This window comes from Bombus bifarius, unplaced genomic scaffold (genome assembly GCF_011952205.1).
Source record: "Bombus bifarius isolate JDL3187 unplaced genomic scaffold, Bbif_JDL3187 scf7180000007984, whole genome shotgun sequence".
In the NCBI taxonomy this organism is placed as follows: domain Eukaryota; kingdom Metazoa; phylum Arthropoda; class Insecta; order Hymenoptera; family Apidae; genus Bombus; species Bombus bifarius.
In genome coordinates this window covers 1,288,487-1,312,099 of record NW_022884367.1, presented here as the reverse complement: position 1 = coordinate 1,312,099, position 23,613 = coordinate 1,288,487, and the positions used below count along the sequence as shown (strand labels likewise).

The window sequence follows — 23,613 nt, the reverse complement described above, 5'->3', positions numbered from 1 at the left end:
GTGTGTGCACGAGTTTCACGGTTAATTACCAATGATGAATCGTGCGGAAACGCCAACAGCGTTCACCACCGTCGGAAAAAGTAACATTTATCATCAGCGCATTTTCATCGTGTGGTATCGCGACTCTTACATTGTGTTCTCTTCCTTAGGTCCCCCTTTTTCCGATATCAATTTGCTTTTTCTGCCGGCCGACTGCTTGCTTAGCATCGCAACATATTTGCACCGTTCACGTTTTATCGCGGCATAGTGTAGCTGGCCGACTGTATTGCAGAGTCGAGGAATGTAGCTTGGGTTGATCGCTGCTAGGAAAATTTCTAAGCGTCTTGTTCGTGGTGCACAGTAAAAGAAAATATCGAAGTATTGGTAATACTCTGTCGATATATCGCAGGTAATTTATTATCATTAGACTGCGTATAGTTACGCGATTACGTACTATTTATGGACGTTGCTAAAAGAATAAGATCTAGACAGAGAGTTGTTGTATTTATTAAACATTACAACGAATTTTACACTTTGGATATTTTACATATTTTTAAGTCTTAGATGTGTATTCTATGAACTTTTGAATCTTTAAATTTCTTATAAATACACAAAAATCAAGAGCCTAATTTTCATATGACTATGTTGCATGCAAACGTTCATCGTTGCTTAGTTATTATTTATCGTTGTTGTCATCTATCTTGCATCATGTTGCAAAGTCGGATTTCGAGAAGTTTACAAGATCCGAAGAACACATGGAACACAAATTCCGAATATCGATCACAAGACATGGGTTATTAAGATATAGTAATCTTTTTCTTTCTTTCTTTATTAAACCAATATAAATCTCTATGAAGAGATTCTGTTCTGGACATTCTATTTCATATATTATCAAAGAAGTTACAATTGTAAATATAATATTGTGTAAGAAATGCCTCCTTATATAATTTAATTTAAATTTGTTCTTTATTTCAATTTCTTAATATCATAGGTTATATATATATATATATTTTTTAATATTATTAAAATATGTATAATAAAACAATATGCTCTATAATTTATCGTTAAGTACATTTCTGATATATAATATTGAACTTTTAGTTTAATTATTATCACCATTGCACATTCAATCGGATGGAATCGATGACTTTAACCGTGCGCTTCAGTTTCTACTTTACCTGCGTGTAGTAGTACAACTCAATAATTGGACGAACAACGTACTCTGGAGCTATTTATAACTGGATGCTTTAAGAATAATTTAAGTGAAATAACAAGGGGAGGAATAATCGGATGAAAAGTAAAAGAATGACAAGATCCTACATCGGAAGAAGATTTTTAAATTAAAAATACGCTTATAAATCATAAATAATAAAATTATTATGGAAAAATTCTAACTTCTGAGCATGATTCTAAGGAAGCCAGATATCGGCGTGTTCCTCTTTAAAATCATTTTTCAATTTTATTAAAAGATATCACAATACTTTTAAAAACATTGAAACGTGACAAAAATCATCAACCAAGAAGTTTATATCACCTACCTTCTGAAATGTAATACCTCTACAAACACATCAGCGTATCTGAATGATTTGCTCCCCTAAAATTAATAACCGTACGCAATCAGAATGAGCCACTGATCGATTACTCTTCAGTGGAGTCCCCGTCATTTATATCCAGAAAAGCGATTAGAAATCGCGTGTCATGGATAACCTGCGGGCCTCAGCGCGCAATTATCGAGTCACGTAATCGAAGCGGAAAAGCGTCGCGAGCTCGAGAGGGGTGCAAATAGAATTCCGCGGAGGCTCGCGCGAAATAAAATCTAATTTGTTTCGGGGATTGCAAACAATACGGATGGCGTCGACGTGGAATAAGTGTTTAATTCAGCGGTGGGTCGCGATTCGATTTCGTATGGGATTCGCCCGGCGATCGTCAGACAAAATGCACGCGCGTGCATTAACCGCTTGTCTTGCGTGACAATTACACAAGAATGCCACGATCGAACAATTTTCGAACAATTCTGCCTGATTTTGGCTCCACAACATTGGAATGTAGAAGAAAGCTACGTGGAATGTTTAAACATAACATAGATTGCCCCGATATCACGGAATATTTTTTCAAAATTAATGTCCCAATGAAAAATCTGCGGCATCATGAAATGTTCTATTTTCAGCCGCGTAACATTGAGCTTTCTTAACGTACTGGTATTCCGTAATTAACGTATTCTTCGAATCTTCTTCCACTATCGAGAAGTTATTATACCGTACCTCATTGTAGTTTTAGTTTTAGTTGTAGCCATAGCGTTTATTTTTATACGTAAATATGCATATTAACTTTATATATTCTAACGGATTATTCTCGCAAACAATAGACAATAAAAAATGAGTGTGGACGAAAGAGAAACAACACGGCGCAGTTAGGTCTAACGTTTGAGAGACGGGAAACACTGCAAAGACCACGTATGTGGCCTCGTTGTGTGAAACAACACTTGTTCATACTGGCAATATCAAAACATGCGCCATTATTTTTGTTGTTTCATCTTCTGTCACGTGACATTGAGTTACATGAAACGTAACACCATCGTTTGACAAATTTAAGTGAATTTGATCGAATAATTGTTCGGAAGACTTTGAAAATTTTTTTGTAGAGATTCTTTTAACCAATTTTTTCTAGTCACGTCAACCATTACAATAGATTATTAGCAACTCGGTTGAAATCATAGAACGAGTTTCGTAATTTCCGGAAAAGACCAGTTTGTTACTATCGTATTAATAAAATTTTGTTTAACGATAATTGTGATTGCAGTATTCTATTTTAGTTTCAAATCTAGAAACTAATAATTTTTATATGTAAGAAATTTTTGAACGAAATTCGAGAAAAATCATAGTCATCTGATGAATTTTAAAGCTCATTTCTTTGAAAAAACGAAATTTCAGACGAAAATGTTTTCTTTTACGTTGTTTACACGTTTTACATATATAGAGTTTCGTTTATATTGCATCACCGGTTATATGACGCTTCGGGTACTGTTAGACAAATATATTTTGAAAACTGAAGTAAATTGAAATGTTATCGCAAGTTACGAAAATACGCAACTTTCAAATAAATGGAACAACAAATAAAGAACACAACATGATAAATGTGCAAATACGATATAGTGAAAGAAAATTATCAAGTATATTTTTCATCCCCAAAAATAACATGACTACTTAACGCTCAAGTGGAATGATAACTGTATTATTGGATTAAACCGCCAACTGCCTATCTTCTATGTAATTACAAACAGGAACATTAATTTCGCTCATTTACACAGTTAATAATTAGTTACCCAAGCATGTCGTAATGTTCTATTTACGACGAGTATTAAACTTGAAAAGTTTCGACAACTATAATCTCCAACTAGTTATTGATTCATGACGGTTAAAATGATGAACTTCTCGTAATAAAATGTCGATGGGAATTTCTCTATTTCCATCTGAAAATAATATATTTAATTGATATGACATGTAGCCGAAATAAGCACGGATCATTCGAAGTAATATAATGACGTAAGTGATACGAAAATGTATAAGAATAAAAATAAATTTGAATGTGAATAGAAAATAAATACAATGAACTAATATTGAAATGCGGTAATGAACGATATGGGCTAAATTTAATACTGAAATGTTACAATAGTGTGTCGATACTTTTTGTAATCACCGTATATCCACTACAGGTACATTTTAATTCTTAACAAACCAATTGTTCTGAAGAATATTGGTGCGAGAAACATGAACAGCGAGATAGCCTCGTTAACGACACGATCGAACAAACTTTAAGGGGGCGAGGAATCGAGTGATACTCGCCAGTTCCCTAAACAGAGAAAGAAGAAAGGAACACGGATACCAGTTTAAAGGTCGTTAGTGGAATTCGCGTCGGGAGAGTCAAAGCATCGCCATAATTTACGTTACCGTGTGTCCCACTCAACCCCGTCGCGAGATCGTATCGTTTCGTAGATGTCTGACTATGCTCCCATGGTCAGACATGCATGGGTTTCATATATATACACTCGCACAAGGCAACGAGCCACGGGAACGCAATTTAACAATTCCGTTTTAGCCACGTGAAAACGACTCGCCTAACAGTTCGAGTTCAAGTGGAATTTCCATGGAAGTTCGCACAATGCGATGAACCTTCGACTTTTGCGTGTGTTTCCTCTCGCCTATGCTAGAAATACATTATGTCAGAATATCCAATATTTTATAGATCTTGAAATAAACCGGAATAGGTGCATAAATTTTGTCTTTGCTATTTGAAAATGTCTCGCTCTGCTAATCTATCATTTGGTGTAACCAAGAATACTTGTAAAATATCGTAGTTGTTTGTTGAGGAAGTTCGTTTCTGCTGTTTCTGATAGTTGACCCTTTATTTCATGTTTTCGTTGTATTTTTGAGTGAAATAGAGAAAAATTATTATTTACACAGGAGGTGCTATAGTCTAGTTTAAATATTTTATAAATTCAGAAACGAATATGGTATATCTCTTAAACAAAAGAGTAATAATAGATAATTTCTTTGTGTCTATCTTCTGTTGGTTCTTTGAACATCTGTGATCGAAGCGTATTTACAAAGCACATAAGGGTTAAGGTCTTAAATGAATTTTGTTAACAACTCGTAAGTTCGATTAAATCATTTCCATAATTCTGATCCTATGAACGAAGCAGCTCGTAATGGCTATCGAAGTAACGTACCTGATTTTCTCGTCAACACTTACATTCTCAGTTATTTGTACTGTATTCAATACAGATCGTATAAGTATACTGTTATTGAAAAATATAATCAACTCATTTTATATTCTGCGATAAACTAGAGTAATAAGATTAAATCTGCAACTGCATTAAAAGCGACATTTGTCATGCAGTCCACGAATGCAACTATTTGCATGGAAAGTAATTCTTGGAACTTATCCTCGTTACTTACTTCAAATTACATTTTGTATGAAATTTTTCACAGAATCAGATATCAGTCAGAATATTAAGAATAAAAGGATTAACATTCAGAAACGAAAAATATGTACTTTCGTTCGATTCGTGAATAAATTGTTAAAACGAAATCTATGCAGTTGATGTGGCTATTGTCAACGACGATAAAAAGATTACGTGTTTTATAGTGAGCTTTTTGTCGGTACGCCACGTTTTCGCAAGATAACGGGTCAGATCGCCTCAAGAGATTTAATCTCCGAAGCGTGCTATTTCTGAGAACGGGGTGAACGCAATATTTAAAGGCTTAATCATCCGTCTCGCAAAGCTAATATGTATCCTTGCTTTTATTATCCGCCATAAAATGTCATAGGGTAACGATTGCATGTCAGATACTTCAACCTGTGTTCGGGGGTAGGGTATTATGCAGGATATAAACGTTTGACAGTGACAGACAGGAATAAATCCAGGAAGTTTTAGTGATAGCCAAAAATTATTAAAATAAACAAACAAATTTTATAATGTCAGATAATATATGATATCATTAGTCTATCATTATCAAACGATGTATGATGAATTATACGTTATAATCTTGCGTGCACGTACATATATATGAAATATCAAAGCATGTTCAGAGAGTTTCAAAATTTCCAAATTCTACACAAATGCAGTGAAAATGGTTCGTGCATCATACAAAACTTTATATCACAGCATCAAAAAATACTAACATTTTAAACTGTTTAAAATTAATATTCATAACTACGTAATAAAGAGTTTACAGCAAAACTTCATACAAAATCTTTCCCTTATTCTTAATAGATTATATGCTACACTTCATTCGACAAAATTTGGAACAGCATTATTTATTTTAGTTATTTTGTATATATTTGTTACTTTGTTATATCGAGAAGTTCACATTGACTACAAAAATACGAATTGACCATGTTATCTACTTATAACTACCAAAAACAGAATTTTAGAAAACGAAGACAAATAATTTAAAAAAAGCAAAAGACCGTAACAAAACGTCCAGATTCTTATAAAAAGAACCTCTAATAAATATCTCGTTTTCAATCAAATTCTCTAAAAAAAGATACCTTCTTCAATTGAATCTAACAAACCTGAATAAATTCTTTCACTCTAACCAAATTAACCAGGATTGATGCCTCTCGTTCATTCAGCTCAGCTAGGATAAAAGCTTTTAACTCGATCAAATCGATTAAAATGAAAGCCTTCATTTGGACTAAATCGGGCGAAAGATCGAACTTAAGTTGAGGGCAAAGAGCATTCGGCATATTCCGTGAAGAGTTAGATGTCCCGTGCAGGACATCGATCGATTTTCTGATAACCACTGAGGCCACTAGTCTTCCTGCGAGCTTCGACGTTGCTCGATCACAGTGTCGTGGGTCGAACTGAGATTGATAAGCTTGGAAACGAAACAAAACAACAGGGGCAAGGTAAAAAGGATAAGCGAGAGGTAGATTTTTATCGAGCTGGATGTGTGTTTGACTCATTAGCTGTTGAAAGTTTCGAACTTTCGCTGTTACTAACGTTGCGTAGCATTAATTATTCTACAATAATGTAGCCAGTATTTCACACTGGAGAGTTACTCGTACCGATAAGTCTGAAAGTTACATTAATCAGTCTATGAAAAGTTAAGCCACGTATCAAATGCTTTCGTGGCAAGAAGTAGATCTCATTATACATTAATTAAAAAGATTATGTACAAATAGAACGGCTTAGACAGATAGAAGTGTTGGAATAAATGTTATTAACTAAAGGTTGAGAAAGTGCGTTGAATCGAGCGGAAATTACTTTGTCTGAATATATGTTGCTGCAATATTAACTTGCGAGATATCTCGTTTACGATATGGGTCACAGGAAAACAAGAATCAATTCCCAAGGTATCTCGTCGATAATTCATGCGAGAAGGTTAAGTATAGATTGCAACGTGGCCTGCGCTAATTGTTAATCACGCTTCGAGGCCTCCACGCTTTCCGATGTCTCGCGATAAGCGCTCGCGTATCTATACCGAGTTCCCTTGAGTCGTTTCCAACTTCGCCTCGAGGTTTATCTGATTTTTCCGGCAGAGAAGTTTGGAAGTTAAATGAAGGACTACGATTCGGTAACACGACATCCAACCGTGCGCTTTCTATTAAGTCCCGCGAAATGAAAGCGCGAAACCGTTTCATCCGGCGGGTTTTAATTATTCGGACGTAGCACGGCTCTCAGAAGGAGCCGTTGGTGGTGAAAGTAATTGAAATTTTTGCCGCGTTTCTATGGGATTTTCGTACGGTATCGCTGAAGAGGAAAACAGTAATCGTTTCGGAAAGAAGTTTGCATGTCTATCCCCGCGTCCACTTTCAAAAAGAGAATTCGATTCAAGAGGATAAAAACGTTTCTGTAAAGCGGAGAATATTTCAAAGGAATAATCCGGAATTTAAGTGCAATCTTTACTAATGAAGGTTTTTAAAGCTCAACGGAAAGAAAAGTTTGTAAAAATGAACAAAGGGATGATTTATAAAACTGAAATGTTTTTTTATAGCATAATGACTAACTGATGTGTCTGCATTTCTTTGTAGCCTTTATATTCAGCACGTGCCATATTGGATCCTGTAAGCCAGTTATTCCACGTGCTCGACTAACACACAAACCTTTTCTTTCACAGCCCTCTTTTTTCAAAATTTTATAACGTGATATAACTGTGAAATTATTTTCAAATGTTTAATCAAAAAAGCAAATATCTCAATGAATTTTCAATTAAGTTAATTGTCTACAGTCAGTATAAAAATATTACTGTATAACTTCTTCACGAAAAATTGTTGTATACAATTTTAAATCTTAATAATCGGAGAATATTTTTTGTTGAAAATCAAATTTGATATGTAAAAGATGAATTCGCTTTCATCATAAAATATTTTGGCAAGCTTGGTTTATAAAGAGAATAATTGCCAGTTGTAATAATCGTATCTTTTTCATTTGGAATCGCTGCAGCGGATTATTTGTAAAACCTTTGGGTTTTCTATATTTCTCTTTATCGCGTTGAAAATTACGCACACTTTCTTCCACCGGTTCTGCTTTGGTGCTTGACATAGAACGAATTTCATTTACCCGTAAAAGTACATTATTGTCCCGTAGCTTTTCTGCACGGTGAACATTGTTCACTGTAATAAAAGTATGAAAAAATCCAATTTTCCTGTTTCCCGAGGTTGCTTTTCAAATACCTTGAACAAGTCGCGAAATTATAATACCTTACTATTGTAATTCATTTGACTTTACTTCATCCCACCAAACTATCAAGAGGAGAAATATTATTTATTCAACAATATTTGAACATACTTAACTCATTCAATTTTTGATTCAATTCTTTGAGTTACATTAATTTTGGTTTAGGCGTACATTAAATTTGTGCAAAATATGATAGCTGAAAGTGGTAGTTTTTTTATTGTTTAAAGAGGAAATCTTCGTGATCTAAATTCTTTTTCCTTTATGTTTTGTACGAAATATTTTCCCTCCGTTTTCATGTACTTCAAAATTTCTCAAGCGTTAACACATTTGAAACTAATTTTTTATACAACGTAAAATTAAATGTTAAAATTTTATAATGCGCAATTCTTTCAGATATTCGTTTAGTCGCGAGACGTTTCATTATTTGAAAATGAAGTTACTTCAACCGAAACATCAAAGTTTCAGCCAAACTTTCCTGAGTTGTAAAATGTTACTCGTTAAACAATTTAAAACTAATTTCTTGTGTAAGATTCATTAGAAATTAAAATCTTTAAGCACGGTTCTCTCAGATCTTGTTTTAATTGTTTGAAATTGATTGAAAAATCGTATTTATGCATTGAGACTCTGTTGGCACAAATGTATGGAAACTAGTCAATCTTATTTTGATATATTGATCAATATATAAAATAGATAAAATACACATATAAATAATATTGATTAATTTAAATTAATTAAAATATATTAACTTATGATTAATAAACATTTTTTTCTTAAATAATATGAGATCACATCACTAACAAAATTTAATATTTCCTGTTTTCCAATCTAATAATTTTATATAATAATTTCATTTTTTATATTATGTAATTAATATTATGATATAATTTTAGGAATTTTACCTTTATATATAAATCGTAAACGACCCAATCTTCTTATCAAAATTAAAGATAATAATTGTTTACATGTGTATATTCTACAGTTGTTTCAGAAAATAGAACAATTTCTAGTCTTAGTTATACAAAACGGCAAGATTTATTACAAGGTCGAGTAATAAACTTCAATAGGTATAGGACAATATGTACAGAAATGTACACGTCCATCGAGTACAGTTAACAGCGAAATTGTACCTATTCCTGCACCTACCTGGGATTTGCAGTTGAATCCTAGAAATAACTCGCAAGAGAAGAAAGTACATTTCCACTGCTTCCACCAACATGCGCCAAAAGGCATACCTATACAAGCACAACCAACCACAAAACTGCATCATTTCCACGACAACAAGAACTCTCACACCAATGTCGATATAAAACACGATGCCCTTAGAAACGAGAACTTAATCAACTTCCTTTGGAGTCACGTGATTCTTTATTACAACTGAGGAGCTAAATGATACAGAAGTAATAAGAAAATACAAAACAACTATTTAAATAGAAAAGGTACAAATATTCTTGAATAACTTATTAATTAAAATTAGAATTAATTACTTTTTTACTTATTATTTATAGTAAAATTAGAACTCAATCTTTGATAATACATTAATCAGTGTTAGAATAATTTATTTTAACTTTTCAGGAATTTGAATTACAATTGGAAAGTTCGATATAAATGCAAAATTAACGAGAAACGATTTTTTAAATGGAAAAGGATATAAATCGAACGTGAAATATAGTGAAAAACGTTAAAAATTCACGCATTATGGCATTTAGCGAGCGAAACAAATTTTTGTTGAAGTTTCATTCCTTCGGTTCAATTTATAAAAATAAAAATTTGCATGAACATTCATAATCTATCATTTACAGACAAGACACGAATTTTTACGTGCAAATTTCCATCCGCCGTTCCCAAATAGCGCGAACAAAACGCAACCCTGTGAATTTTCTTTCGTACTGTCTCAATAACTTTCCGACGAGATCTTTTCGCTGCACACACGTCTCGCTTCGCTTATGACAGTAATTAGCCGTGGCACATCTATGATTGGCAAATAGCAGGATATTTGCTAGGACGATTTTGCGTTTGATTGCACCTAATTCGCAAACAGGGAGCCACTGTCAGTCGACGCATCACTGTTTGCACGAGAGCAGTTGGTATTAAACCGACAATTCGCCACTTCGCACTCCGAAATCTCCGCGCAAGAGATGGGTCGTGTGTGGACAAACACGCGGCTGCTCGTGAACACAGGCCTTTGGTTCGTTGAGAGAATCGGGGATCGTTTTCAATCATGTTAGGCGACGCCTTTTATGCACTCGTTCCATTATTGTGAGTGATAAATTCTTTTAATTGAGAAATTGAAGTGATAGATAATTTAAGTGGAAGTAAAAATTTTCTTTTACAGAGTAAAAGAAAGTATCTTTTACAGTGGCTCGCGAAAGTATTCAGATATTTAACCATAGAAAATTTTTCTGGATCATGTGCATTACATGAAACTTCTGAAATCTTATTAGCATTGTCTCGAAACATGATTATATTGTGATTGTCCAAAAATGTACACTGAGTATAACTGTAACCTGAGTTTGTATCTATAACACGAATTGGAGCACAATTTTAATTGTAAATTTAATTATTTGTATTTTTGTAATCATCAAGACTATATATATATAATATTTTGTATGTATGTAATATCACAGACACATTAAAAAAGATGTTGATTAATTGGTAGTTGAAGCCAAATGGTGAACATTTTTCTTAGTAATTTGTTAAAACAGAATAATTTCAATGAATAATCTGAATTTAAGTAGATTAAGTAACAATGTCAGGCTAGCAAATCCTACGCTTATATGTGATATATAAAAAACATATTTTATTATTCTGACATACATATGTATGTAATGTACATATTATGTATGCTAGATAGTTTGGATAACTTATTGATAGTTTTGCAAATAATAATGTTCTATGTTATTTCGTTCATAAACAAACAAGAATAAACTATGGAAATCAGTTACAGTTCTAAAGTCAGGCAAACTATAAGAGCACATAACACGTTTCCAGTTACGAACTCTGCATCAAACGAGCCCCAGTTTTGTTAGATTACGTTAAATTATATACGAGTATCATGATAGTTCATTAGTGTAAACGTACGAAACATTTAATGAACAGAATGTATTTCTAGAATAAAAGGAAATTCTTGTTTTCTAATAAACTATACATTTTTCTTATTATTAAAGAGTAATTATATTTGAATCAAATGTAGTAAGCATATACTAGGAACAAAATTTCATTTTACTATGTGAAATATTCTAATACCATTCAAAATGTTTTTTCACAGGAAATGTGGTTTGAATCCGAATTTTTCAAGTACTGTGTCATTATGTACTTAATTTGTCGAAGCATATATATAGAAATTATAATAAACAAAAATCATAGCAAGAGGTAAACCTAGGTCTACGATTTTGAATAAAGAAATGATAATGTTTAGAATAATGTTACAATATAATTGTATATGTGGAGGGAAAATAGATTAGATAAAGGTTCATGACCGTCAAAATTCAAGATTATCTGATAGTTTACTAAACTTATTGGAATATTTCACTGGACTCAGTTTAATGCAACAATAAGATTTATACTCTAAAGTCGCTTTAAGACATTTGTGATTTTAGAAGCACTAATGATTTAGATAAAGATCTAAGATAAAGATTCTTTTAGATAAAGATCATTAACACTCAAATCCTTATCTAATTACTTATTTCTATAAAATTTCATAAACAAATTAAAAATTTTACGATTATAGAAACTATTTATACTTCTCTGAGAATTGTCTTATCTGAACAATTCGATCATCATGCTAACATTAGCAAAGCTTGTATTTTACTTCCTTCTGATGTGTCATTTCATAGAATAAAGTATACATCGTGCTCATAATGTGATCGAAAAAATGAAACACGAATGGAACAAAAAGGAAGGGACGGTAGATAACGCAAAAACGGCACGCGCCTCGTCCTAATGAAATATGCACCCTCGTTTCGATCGCGATCGACCACTGTCTAATAACTCGAAATACACGGTAAATCAAACACACCAGACACCGGTGTGTAATCAACGAATCAAATCGGTGGCCCTCCGTTCGCCGAAATCGATGGTGCAATTAATTTAAACGCTTCATCCTTGCCTTTCAGTCGCGTCATTTCGAGGATTGAAAAACCATGACGTGTAATGCGTACATACGTCAACGTCTATCATTCGATGACGTGTTACGTTATGCGTGAAACTGAATTATCTAAATGTCGACATACAACTATTATTCTATTGTACTATATTCGAAAATCTTAGGGCAGTTATATTATATTTGTTTTAAAATCGGACAAATATAACTGGTAGTAGAGCGATATTCTTCCATAGAAACTGAGAATAATAAGAAAGAGTCAGCTTAGAATTCTGCTATCTCAGCTAATCAAATTTTACTGTTTTAAATTCATAATTCATAAAGACATAATGGAATGATATAAGGCTAGAATGAATTTCTCGAGGGATATTAAATTTTTACATTAAGATATTAAATTTTATAATGTCTATTGAATAATAAATAAAACAAATTGTACAAGGAACTCGTTTAAAATACTAAGATTAATATTTTGAAACTAAAAGTGTGGTATCCTTAATTGACATATATGATAAAATCTAAATTCTCAAAATCTTTACTTGTACCACCACGACTTTCTACCAGCCATTTATTACTAACAATAATATTTATCACGTCGTTTCCGGATTCGGTTAGACCACACCTCTATTTAGTTTAGAGGGAACAAATCCTACTGCACTTTCATTTATCCGGTGTCACGGATAATGTAAACCGGAATCCAAGCAGTAACCAGCTCGAACGATGTAATTCAACTGTTTGCACGTCAAGATTAAAGGGACCTCGGTGAGACGATCCTAATATTACTCTGTAAAAACGCGTTATAACGTCTTGACTCGAGCTAAAGCTCGCCGTTGTCTTCGATGTCAAACGAAACGAAGGAAAACACCGTGCACCAGTGGAAGATGAAGATTTAAATTTTATAAAGACTCGCAAGACAGATGCGATGGCGTAAATTATAGACACCGATGGGAATATCTACCGGCTGAATAATGCATGATCTCACGTTCGTCCAGATTATCCGTCACATTTGTCTAATAAAAATATTCACATAGCGCCGACCACTTTTCTCATTCTTTTTACCTACCCTGTCCTGTTAATTTATTTTTGTGGAGAATCACGGAAGTAGCGGAGGATTATCGGTCTCATCTATCGCCGTTCTTCCAACGTGTCATGGAGGAAACGTTCATTGATTTGCCGAGTTATAGGTTGTTGTTTGTATTCGATTTATAGCGTTCGATATGGATTGTTTTTTATATTACGCATCAACGTCGACGAAGTAGATAAAGCGATAAGCCACGTTCTTGCATTGAATGAATCTTTCGTTTGTGAACGTAATTTAATTAATAAAAGAAGTTATTTAAATAACCTAAACGATTACGTATCCATGGTACCTAACGAATACCCTTAGAGTTTCATGGAAAATTCGATTTCGAGTGCTCGACTATATCCAACCATCTCAACAAGATTGTCTAAAGTCTATCGAAAGACTTTTGAAATTGTCATCCAACAACATCCAACAAGTTTAAGACAATCTTTCTTCCGTGGATACCAATAGTACACATTGTCAGTAAGTTGGAGCACAACAAACTGAATGAGTGGTACCGATGCATGGCGTCGATAAATTTGCCCTTAACCGTAAGTGTTCGTTTCGATTTATCGTGTAATCGCCATCTGCCGGTTCATTACGCGGCCGTGGGTTCGCGGCTAAGGACGAGCTTAGAGTCACGCGTACTCATACACATTCAAATGGAAACGTGCAAAGTCGGCATTGTGCCACCTGCGCTCTTTCTTTTCCTTAGTCCTCCTCCACCAACGCTCTAACCGTCTGAACCACCTCCTACTACACCTCTAACCGCGCGTACCATGGCAAGTATAAATTATCACGGCGGAAGTTAGTCCAACGAACTCTCCTTATCCTTTCGCGTGATAATAATTACTCTCTCTTTCTCGGCCGGTCGGCTGGAAATAGGTTCTTTAGTCGTCTGACGGGACACTTCGTAGATCGTGCTGGAGATCCCTCGTCTATTCGCGCCGGAACGATTATTCCTTACGTCTATCAGCCGCAGGGGGGAAGATACCGGCTCCGAATCGTCATTTAAATAGGAAATTCGAAGGTGATGATCGGTTTGGCGCTCGTTGAAACGGGTAAGTTCTGCTCCGAACTTGTTTACGTCTGTGGTACGTAGCTTGTGAATCTTTCGTAAATTTTAGATTTCACGGATCGAAGTAGGAGTTCGTGGTTTATGATGTATTCTTTATGATGTATTATTTTGTTTGTGCATATTACGGCATTTGATGCAACTTAGATATTATATAATTATTATATCTGTACCCAAAATTGAAACAAATTGCGGATAAACGATGCCGTAATTGTTTAATATTTGATACTTTACGAAATAATATACTATTAACATAATTTACTAAAACACGCATGCATTATAATTTAAAATTCATAGCTTATACCAAATATCCAAGTTTTATTATTTTATTAAAAATAGATATCCTAAGACTTCTGAGCTGGATTTAAAAATAATAATTACGATTTAAATGCTGATTACGTAACGGTACATCTTTACTCTATCGATATTGAGTACTTTTCCAATTATAGAAATCTTGCGTTAAAATACACAAAATGTTATACATGGAAAATATGTACTTTTATACGCTCGGTGCGAAATGCGTGAGAAAATCATTAAAAATTTCACGCCTGTTCTACGACACAGACAATGAAAATAAAATGTCACTAGTCATTTAAATTATTCTAAGATTCGATATAAGCTCAATACCAGCTACTAAGCTACGAGTTCGGTGAATATCAGAATTAAGATAAAATAGAGCACGTCGTAAGCTGGCATCGAGTTGTGCGAAAAGTTTGTAATTCCGGTTTAAAGCGGTGCCAACGGAAGCGTAGACATAAAATTGAAAGGATAATCGGAACAACGGCGAACGGAGGTTGATGCTCGCGAATTAGGAGCCACGGAGATACGGTGGCGCGCTATTATGCGCACCTTGCGGTGTAATCGGCCAGGCTAATGACTTAGCACCGAATTATCGCACGTCGCTCGACGTCCCCGTAAATCTACCGTTCTTGCTTCTCTCTAATTGCACGAACCTTATTACCCGGAATTAGTTACGAATTTCCTTCCAATTGCCGCGAAGAAGAAGGAGAAAAGGCCAGGTCAATTTAACATCCAATGCATGACACTGTGTTGCGTAATAGCCAAAAATGTTAAGAATGTTTTGCTGAGCGAATATAACACTGGTTAATCAAACCATATTTGTTATTATTAACGACAAGTTCTGGAGTAACTATTGCTCTGTAGAATATTTTTGTGGCATATGATTTAGCTACTCTACACTGGTTGCATTCAGTCGTTTAAAAAATGCGACTGATGAAAAGTTTCTGTACTTTTGTTACCTAGAGGCTATATAGAACACCAAATATTTTATATATTTTTATGTGTACTTAAAATACAGAGCACAGAGTCAAATTATACTTGTCTCCGAATATGTTTGTGACCATCTGTATGTTTTCGGGTGATGTTATACGAAGTGGCATTGTGAAATTTTAGATCATTATAATCTACCAAATGAATTTTATATTATACACCCTCTCGCAGCTATAAAAGCTAAAACTATGTTTTGTAGGTTGCCCAATGGACTGATTAAAATATGACAGCGCAATTTATCGCGCTGGCAACTACTCTCGTATTTACGAGCTGGAAAGCAGATGTTCTAGCATTTGAAGTATAAGCGAAAGTCTGTATACTCGTGAGAACTACGGCATGTTGGATGACCGCTCATCAACAGCAACTAACTAATAAGCGAGACAGAGTCGATGCGTCCAAAGAAGTCACTTAAACTTGTTTCCTAGTTCAGTTCTAAAAGTACAAAATCCTAGAAGAAACTTAATAAAACACTCATAATGTGTGTTTAAAAGTTTTAGTTTGTTTAAATATTTTCAATAGAGTTAGCTCTTTTTAACGATTCTTGTTTATCACGAATCTTTTACGATTAATTTCTTATAAGAATTTGAATAATTTGCGATTGAATATTTTTGATTGAATAAAAATAATAATGACTAAGGAATATTTATTTTTGTCTAAAAACAACATATGAATGTTAAATACGACGATATTCGTTTCTATTCACAAGGCTACATTTATAGACCGTTAAATTCCCGTTTTCGTGGAACTGGATATTGTACCATTAGTGCACAAATAAAATTGGAACATGCTCCCTCTTTACAATATAGGATCCATTACCATAGACTGTTATTTAGATATATATCACCAAACATCATTCAATGTCGTTAACTTCATCTTCCTGGGTGTAATTTGTGCATATTTTTATTACATGCACCACATCCTCTGCGTTATTGAAATATTCAATTCTAATTTTGCAAACTCTACTTTATAGTTATACAAACATAATATACGAAAACCTAGATTATCCAGCAATTAATTCGATACTCTACACAAATCAACTAAATTTTCGAAAACGAGATTAACATTTTACTAAATACGATCACATTTATCCAATAACATTCTCCCTGAAGCTATCTCTATATGAATATACGAATCAGTGAACATTGCACCTCCTATATTACCAAGCAAATGAAAATTTCACCAAACGTGATCACGTTAATTGAAAACTTCGCATAAAACAGTCTGCGTAAATGAATTTTCTAAGTACCACACAAACATTTTACTAAACACGGCCACATCAATACGAATAAAGGCATTTCACAATCTTATCTACAGCTACGTATCGAACAACACAATCGATCATGGGTCGATATTTGTCTCGTATACATTCAAAACAATTCCAAAGCAGAATTGTTTCCAGTTAGATATCAACGTGATTGTTTATCGAGCATTCGGCTCTCCTTAGATTGCCTGGCCGTTAAATGAAATACGAGCGACAAAACTGGAAAACGAGAGATAATTTAGCGAGTGCGGCACAATCGTTTCACGATCGATGAGGAAACTAAATTTACAACGCGATCCTGCGGCGTCGACGTGGTGCGCGAGTCAAGACTGACGCGCATTTTATGCAACTATATACGAAGCAGTAAAACGGGGGTGGCGATTAAAGAGATCCAGCGTCGCGATAAGATTTCGATCACCTCTCTCGCGCTCTCTCCAGTTCTATCGAGCGTGTCACGGCTCCGAGCCGTTCGTTTTTCTTTTTTCTCCCCCAGAAACGCTTACGTATTTCAGGAGGGTGACGTTCGAGAATGGATTGGCTCTGTTCGAAGCCGATCATCCTTCATCGGTTTTCTTTGGGATGAACAATGCCACGCGAGAAAATAGAGACAAGCAATTTTTTATGGGATAGGGTAGAGAATATCTTGAGGTTAATGCAAATTAAAAATTAAAGAATAAAAATATGTAATTAACTTATATGTATATGTTTGTCATCTTTCATCAGTTTCTAGGGGGATGCGACATGAAAAAATAAAGTTGAGAAATTTTCCCTGTGTTAGTGACTGTTTCAATACTAACGAGAATGAGAAATTAGAGAAACGAAAAAAGCGACATGAAAAATGTAAAGGTAAGAAATTCTCTGTGAGTTAGAGATTGTGAGACTGAAAATCGAGATTTCTCTATGAAAATTATATTAATCTATTTTTTACCCAAAGCGATTTCAAAGCGAGGACCTAAATAGAATGAGAGTATGAAATGTCTTCACGTATTCTAATTGATACGCTGATCTTTGGGCACCTGTGGATCGTAAATAACAGCTTATACTTCATTTCATTCATAAAACTTATGGAACAATGGAGTAGAACTATATTAATAAGTAGGAAAAATACGAAAAATAGATTAATGAAAAGAAATGAAAAATTTGATATCGATTAGTGTAATTGTAAATATTATTGCTGTGCCCAGAAACGATTAACGTAATCAAATAATACGTGGCATCCTACAATTGGTGAGAATATCGATTTAATCGAGAAGCCAGTGGTTCTATATAAAAAAAGGGGAAGGATGGAAAATAAAATAAAATTTTTGTATCGAAGACGTTGTTTTCCATCAAATTAAGTTCAAATATTTACTTGATGCATATATATAATCATGGTATTTAATAAATCTCTCCAAAGGTATTACAGCTATGTGCTTATGTTTGTGTTTATTATATTGGCTAATGCATAACGCGCAATGAAACAAGATATTCACGCACGATAAATTTTATTGCTTTAGAAATTATTGAAAATGTTTCCCCATTCTGTTGAGTACACAATTCTGCATTTCGTATTAAATTTCTAGGATATTAAATTTCGCATTATTTCACCAAATGTTAAAACAATCTTTCTTTTTAATTGCTCCACTTTTATCATTTTTCTAGGAAATGTAATTTAATTAATTGCAGATGACTCCATAAATAAAAATCGGGACATGGATTAGACAAATAATTAGAAACAATTTTCTTGAAAACAAAGCCTGGCATAAAAAGATTTTATTTTATATTTTGCAGTGATGTTAGTTTCTGTTTATGCAAATTTTGCTGTTAGTTAATTTGATATCATCCTCTTTTTGGTTACACCATCAATTATAAAGCACCCTATATAGATTTCATAGTATAATAAACTGAAAATGTAAAATAAAAGCATGATGTATAAGTCAAACTATCGATTTCGAACACGTAAGTGATGTACACATTTGAATAAAATGAATGATCAAATGTGCTACTAGATAGTAATAGTAAATAATAGTAAAGATAATAATCTATGATTGAAGACACGTGAACGTAAGTAACAAAGTTGTTTACATTTATGAATAATTAAGCGTGCTTAAACGCTCCTTCCACAATTGAATTTTTCTAACCAACGCTAGAATAATTTTATTTTAAGCTTCCTATGAATTGCATTCCGTCATATTTTAAAATATCTTGCAGAAATAAAATCAACGTCAATAATAATCAGATTAAATAAATAATAATCAGATTTTGTCAGAAAATGGATCGACTTGTATTAAATCACGTGTAAAAATAAGAAATGAAAGACTTTAGAATTTGAATATCTGGAATCAAGTTAGATACTGAACGAGTTAACATGAAATCTGACAACTGACACTAAGATGTCATCTTCCATGTGAATGAAAGATTCACAGACGTAACGAACTGCATGCGAACGATGAAGGAACTAGGATTAAAGCCCCTGTTTAATCATCTGCGGAAGTGAGATCGAGAGATGTTATGCTTGCAAATGCTACAGGAAATCCAGGAAATAGTACAGAATAAGAAAACAGGAAATCTTGCAAGATAATTGCATTCTATAACTACGTGATTAATCTTTTATACCCGAAGCACTTTGTGTAATTCCTAACTCGAATACTAACAAAAGAATTATATATGTTAGAACGATTACAATGCTTAGAAAAGTTCTATGTATTTTTTCTTTTAGTTTCTTCCTATTAATTGTATCAATTTTTTTATAGCTAATTCATCAAATGTTACAAATATTTATAGATTTGAAATTTTATTCAATTAAAATCCCAAAAGTTTTCGTCGTTTCGGAAAATACGAAGACAGCGTTACATACATATTTTATTAATTATTACTGTGGGATGGTGTGACGTTAGCGAAAGACGTGGCTGATTGTTTATAAACGTTGTTAAGATATGTTATGTTGTCAAGGAATGTTATGACCGTTGCCAGGGTTTGTTACAGTAATGGTAATGGTCAGAGTTGAATTAATCGTGATCGAGAGAAGTTCATCGTGTTGCTGAGACGTAGAAATAGTGTTAAGCGAATTCGTGAAATGCGATATTATATTCAATTTTGCGAGAGTGTTACAATATTGTGTTTATCATACTGTTCTTTTCTGTTAATTTATAATAAACATTCCTACATTACTTTCACGTTCACTAAAGATCATAGCCATTTAGACATATATTAAAATCCTCCTCAACAGAGAATTGAAAAAATCCTACATTTTTAAATGTTTCTTTTTATTAATTTCACCGAATATTATAACTACATTTAAAAACCTTTTAAAACATCTGAAAACATTTAAAAGTTTACACAGAGTTCTTCATTGCTTCAAACGATCTTGTAAGAATTTTATCATAGTCCTTTACTTCCTTTTTATCAGCCATTACCTTCTTCATTTCAATTTCTCTACTAATAAATTAGATCCACTAAATATCGTAATTATTTACAAATATTTTGGAATCTTATTCAATCAATATTCCAAACATAAGTACGTAAATGCTCATTAGTTCGAAAAATTCTATATTAAAAAACTTGCTACATAATTTCTTTATTTTCTTTTCACTAGCCATTTATATTTCATTTAAATTTCTTTACGAATAAATTAACTCCATCGAACATTCTATCACAAAAGTTTCAGAACCTTCTTTAACCAACATACCGCAAGTCATTTTTCACTACTACAAAAAATTCTACATATCTAATTCTACGTAGTTTATAGAACACAGACCATAACGAAATAACACTCTTTGTTGTCGGTAATTAACTTCGTAAAATATGTATACTGTGTCTAACGTGACACATAGATTATACAAGCAGCAGTAACCAACCACTCACTCCATCGTCTTCCTATGCTCCTTCGTTTAGACGTACCGTAACAAACCATTACAAGCCAGCTACAAACGGTCAGTTTACGATCGTCGTATTGAGATTGTTCATAAGACACTCTCTATCGTGACCAAATGGACGATAGAGACGATTTGACACACAACGATACGTGTCTCCTGTACACGTAAAATTTAGCACACGCTCGCTGGAAGTTGGCATTCAGAACTTAACACTGTTATATCGGACGTAAACACTAAAATATCCTAACTGCGTTATGACTTGTGGAAACGTTCGTAGTGTCCCTTTACGATTGGTCTTTTGATGAAATTTCAACAGAAACGCTATAATATTGCAATATACGAAATATTCTGTGCAGATAGTTGTCAATGATAGATTTGTTTTTTTAAACTGAAAGTGGTTTGATACGTGATTCTATAGCGCATAGTTGTAAAAGAATTGAATGACAGGTTTCTAAAGACTGAAAGCTTTGATACGTGGCCCTATATCATAAAACTGTGAAAAAATTCAATGACACTTTTCCAAGAATTGAAAACTCTGACACATTTTTCTATAGGTACCATAAAATTGTGAAAAAATTCAATATACAACTTTTCAAAAATTGGAGGCTTTACACGTGGGCCTATATCACAGAACACACATTGATTCTGTTGAAATTCTTTTCATACAAATAGTCTTGTTCTGTGGTGATTCTTTGGATACAAGTATACTTTTTTGAAAAATTCAGTAGTAATTTTCCAAAAATTGCTAACTTTTCACGTGGTCCTATAGTATGTTATCACAATCGAGACTTTTAAATATAAACTGCGTTTTTTTTTTTTTAGAGGTATGAGACGTTAAGAAGCCAAATCGTATAACTGCACTTTTGAACAATTTTTAGCTGTACCTTAATTTTAGTAGAATCTAATTTAGCCTCTAATTTTACAGATGATGGTCAATTTGGCTTCTGCGTGGTACATATTCTAACAATTCGTTAGCATTGCATTTAGAGCCCCGACACTGATAATTAAATCGCGGATGTTTATGCAAATTCGTGTTAAAGCTAACTAAATTTGAGTAACAGTATATTTTATCTTCCAAATGTTATAATACACACATAAATTTTACTCTTGATGTTTTATGTATTTTTGAATCTACACCTCTGCTTGTCCGTTTTTACCTACTTACACTTGTCGTAAATGCATAGGTACACATACGAAGTACTATACTGGTAATCAACCATGTGTGAATCGAGTGAAATATATTACCAACAAGCCATTAAACTTCTAAGAATGTTAACTGCAACACTAACCAAGCGTCAGAACGTATCTTTCAAAAATCCACATCTCACATCCAACAACTTCGGTTCTGATAACAATTTTCCAAGAAACTGTCATACCAAACGTCTACAACCGAGTCTCTATCAAAAGCACAAAATGCGCATAAACATTCGAAGATGTTTTTCAAACATTCTCGCCAAGCGTCTGTTGATCATCGCCATCAGACAAATGTCAGCGAAGAAGGATCTCTTCACTTCTATCTCCCCTCAATCCACCAACAAAAGGCAATAGATTCTTCCTCTCGTATAAACGTGCTTTTACTTCGAATTTCGTTCTTCGAATGTATAGGAACACTCCTCGAGAACACTCGCAGACATTAACGAGGGTTTCCGCTCGTATACATTGCACGTCTCCGTTAACTATTCAAGTAGCTTGCAAACATTCGTGAACACTTGCGCGCTCTTATAACTGGCTTGTAAACGTACTTAACCATATTACAACGCGTTATCAAAATATTTTCTCAAATACTTTTTTTAAAAGAAATTCCAAGAGAAAGATATGACGAAAAAATGGTTCAATTTCACTGATAATGATAAAAGAACTTAATGCAAAAATGTATCGGCTGGTCAGGTGATGTGGTCGATTTACCTGAGAGCGGATCGTTCAGCGCGGATGCCCATGTCGCGATGCAGAGAACCGTGATCGCGAAAACTGGGAGCATATTGTTACGTGGACGACGCGGCTACGTCAACTGGCTGGTGTAGGACGAGCGTCCCGACGCTTTGCCGCCAACAGTATGACGCATGCGCGTCGCACCTGTGTGAGACTCTACCAAGAAAATATCGTAAAAATATCTGTTTACAATCGTCCCGGCGACCAGGCACGCCGACACGAGTGCCTCTTCAGGTCTGCTAGAAGCGAATAGAGAAACTCTCTCTTTGTCTTCCTGTGAACCGCGCCAGTAACTTTTCATGCTAATTACATCAACCGGTAATTGCTTTAAGATTTTCCTCTCTATATCTTCAGCCTTTCCACGTTCTAAATCAGTTGAAGTCTTAAAAGCCGGTTAATTGCGTCGGAAGGCCGTGTCACGGATTTTTCTGTTGTGACATGGAAACGCGAGAATGAAATATTTTAATCGAGTACGAGCTGGGCTAACTATGATCCTGATGTGTAAACGGGATGTTTTGAGAAGGGAAGGGATATGTGGGGGACTCTTGTGCGAGAATTTGATTTAGAGAATGAGATTTGGTGCGGTTCTAAGTTGGGTTTGCGTGTAACATGTGCTGTGAAATAGTTTGTTGAATTTTTAGAGATTTCTTTCCTTTTCTAATCTAGAAGTGGAATCGGAGGATTGAATTTTAATGAATTTTTATATGTTTGAGAAATTATATTCGCAGCAAAAAAATTTCTTCATGGAAACCGAAATTGCCTTAAAAGCAATTAAGACGAGTTTGAAATATAATGATATAAAGATGTGAACATCGCCGAGTCATTTTTTATTCTATTACCACCATGATAAAATAAATCCTAATCTCAACTTTGTTGCTTCTTCT

The 23,613-nt window shown here is 33.9% G+C and overlaps 1 protein-coding gene across 2 annotated transcripts in view; it reads right to left on the bottom strand.

The window, feature by feature from the left end:
- LOC117204844 (lachesin-like) overlaps positions 1-22,778 on the bottom strand; it is a 161,277-nt gene extending 138,499 nt beyond the window's left edge. For both annotated transcript variants that reach the window (XM_033442630.1, XM_033442631.1), the window contains exon 1: positions 22,706-22,778. In XM_033442630.1, coding sequence (XP_033298521.1) covers positions 22,706-22,778 — 73 coding nt within the window. The remainder of the gene's footprint in view (positions 1-22,705) is intronic.
- Positions 22,779-23,613: the final 835 nt, after the last annotated feature.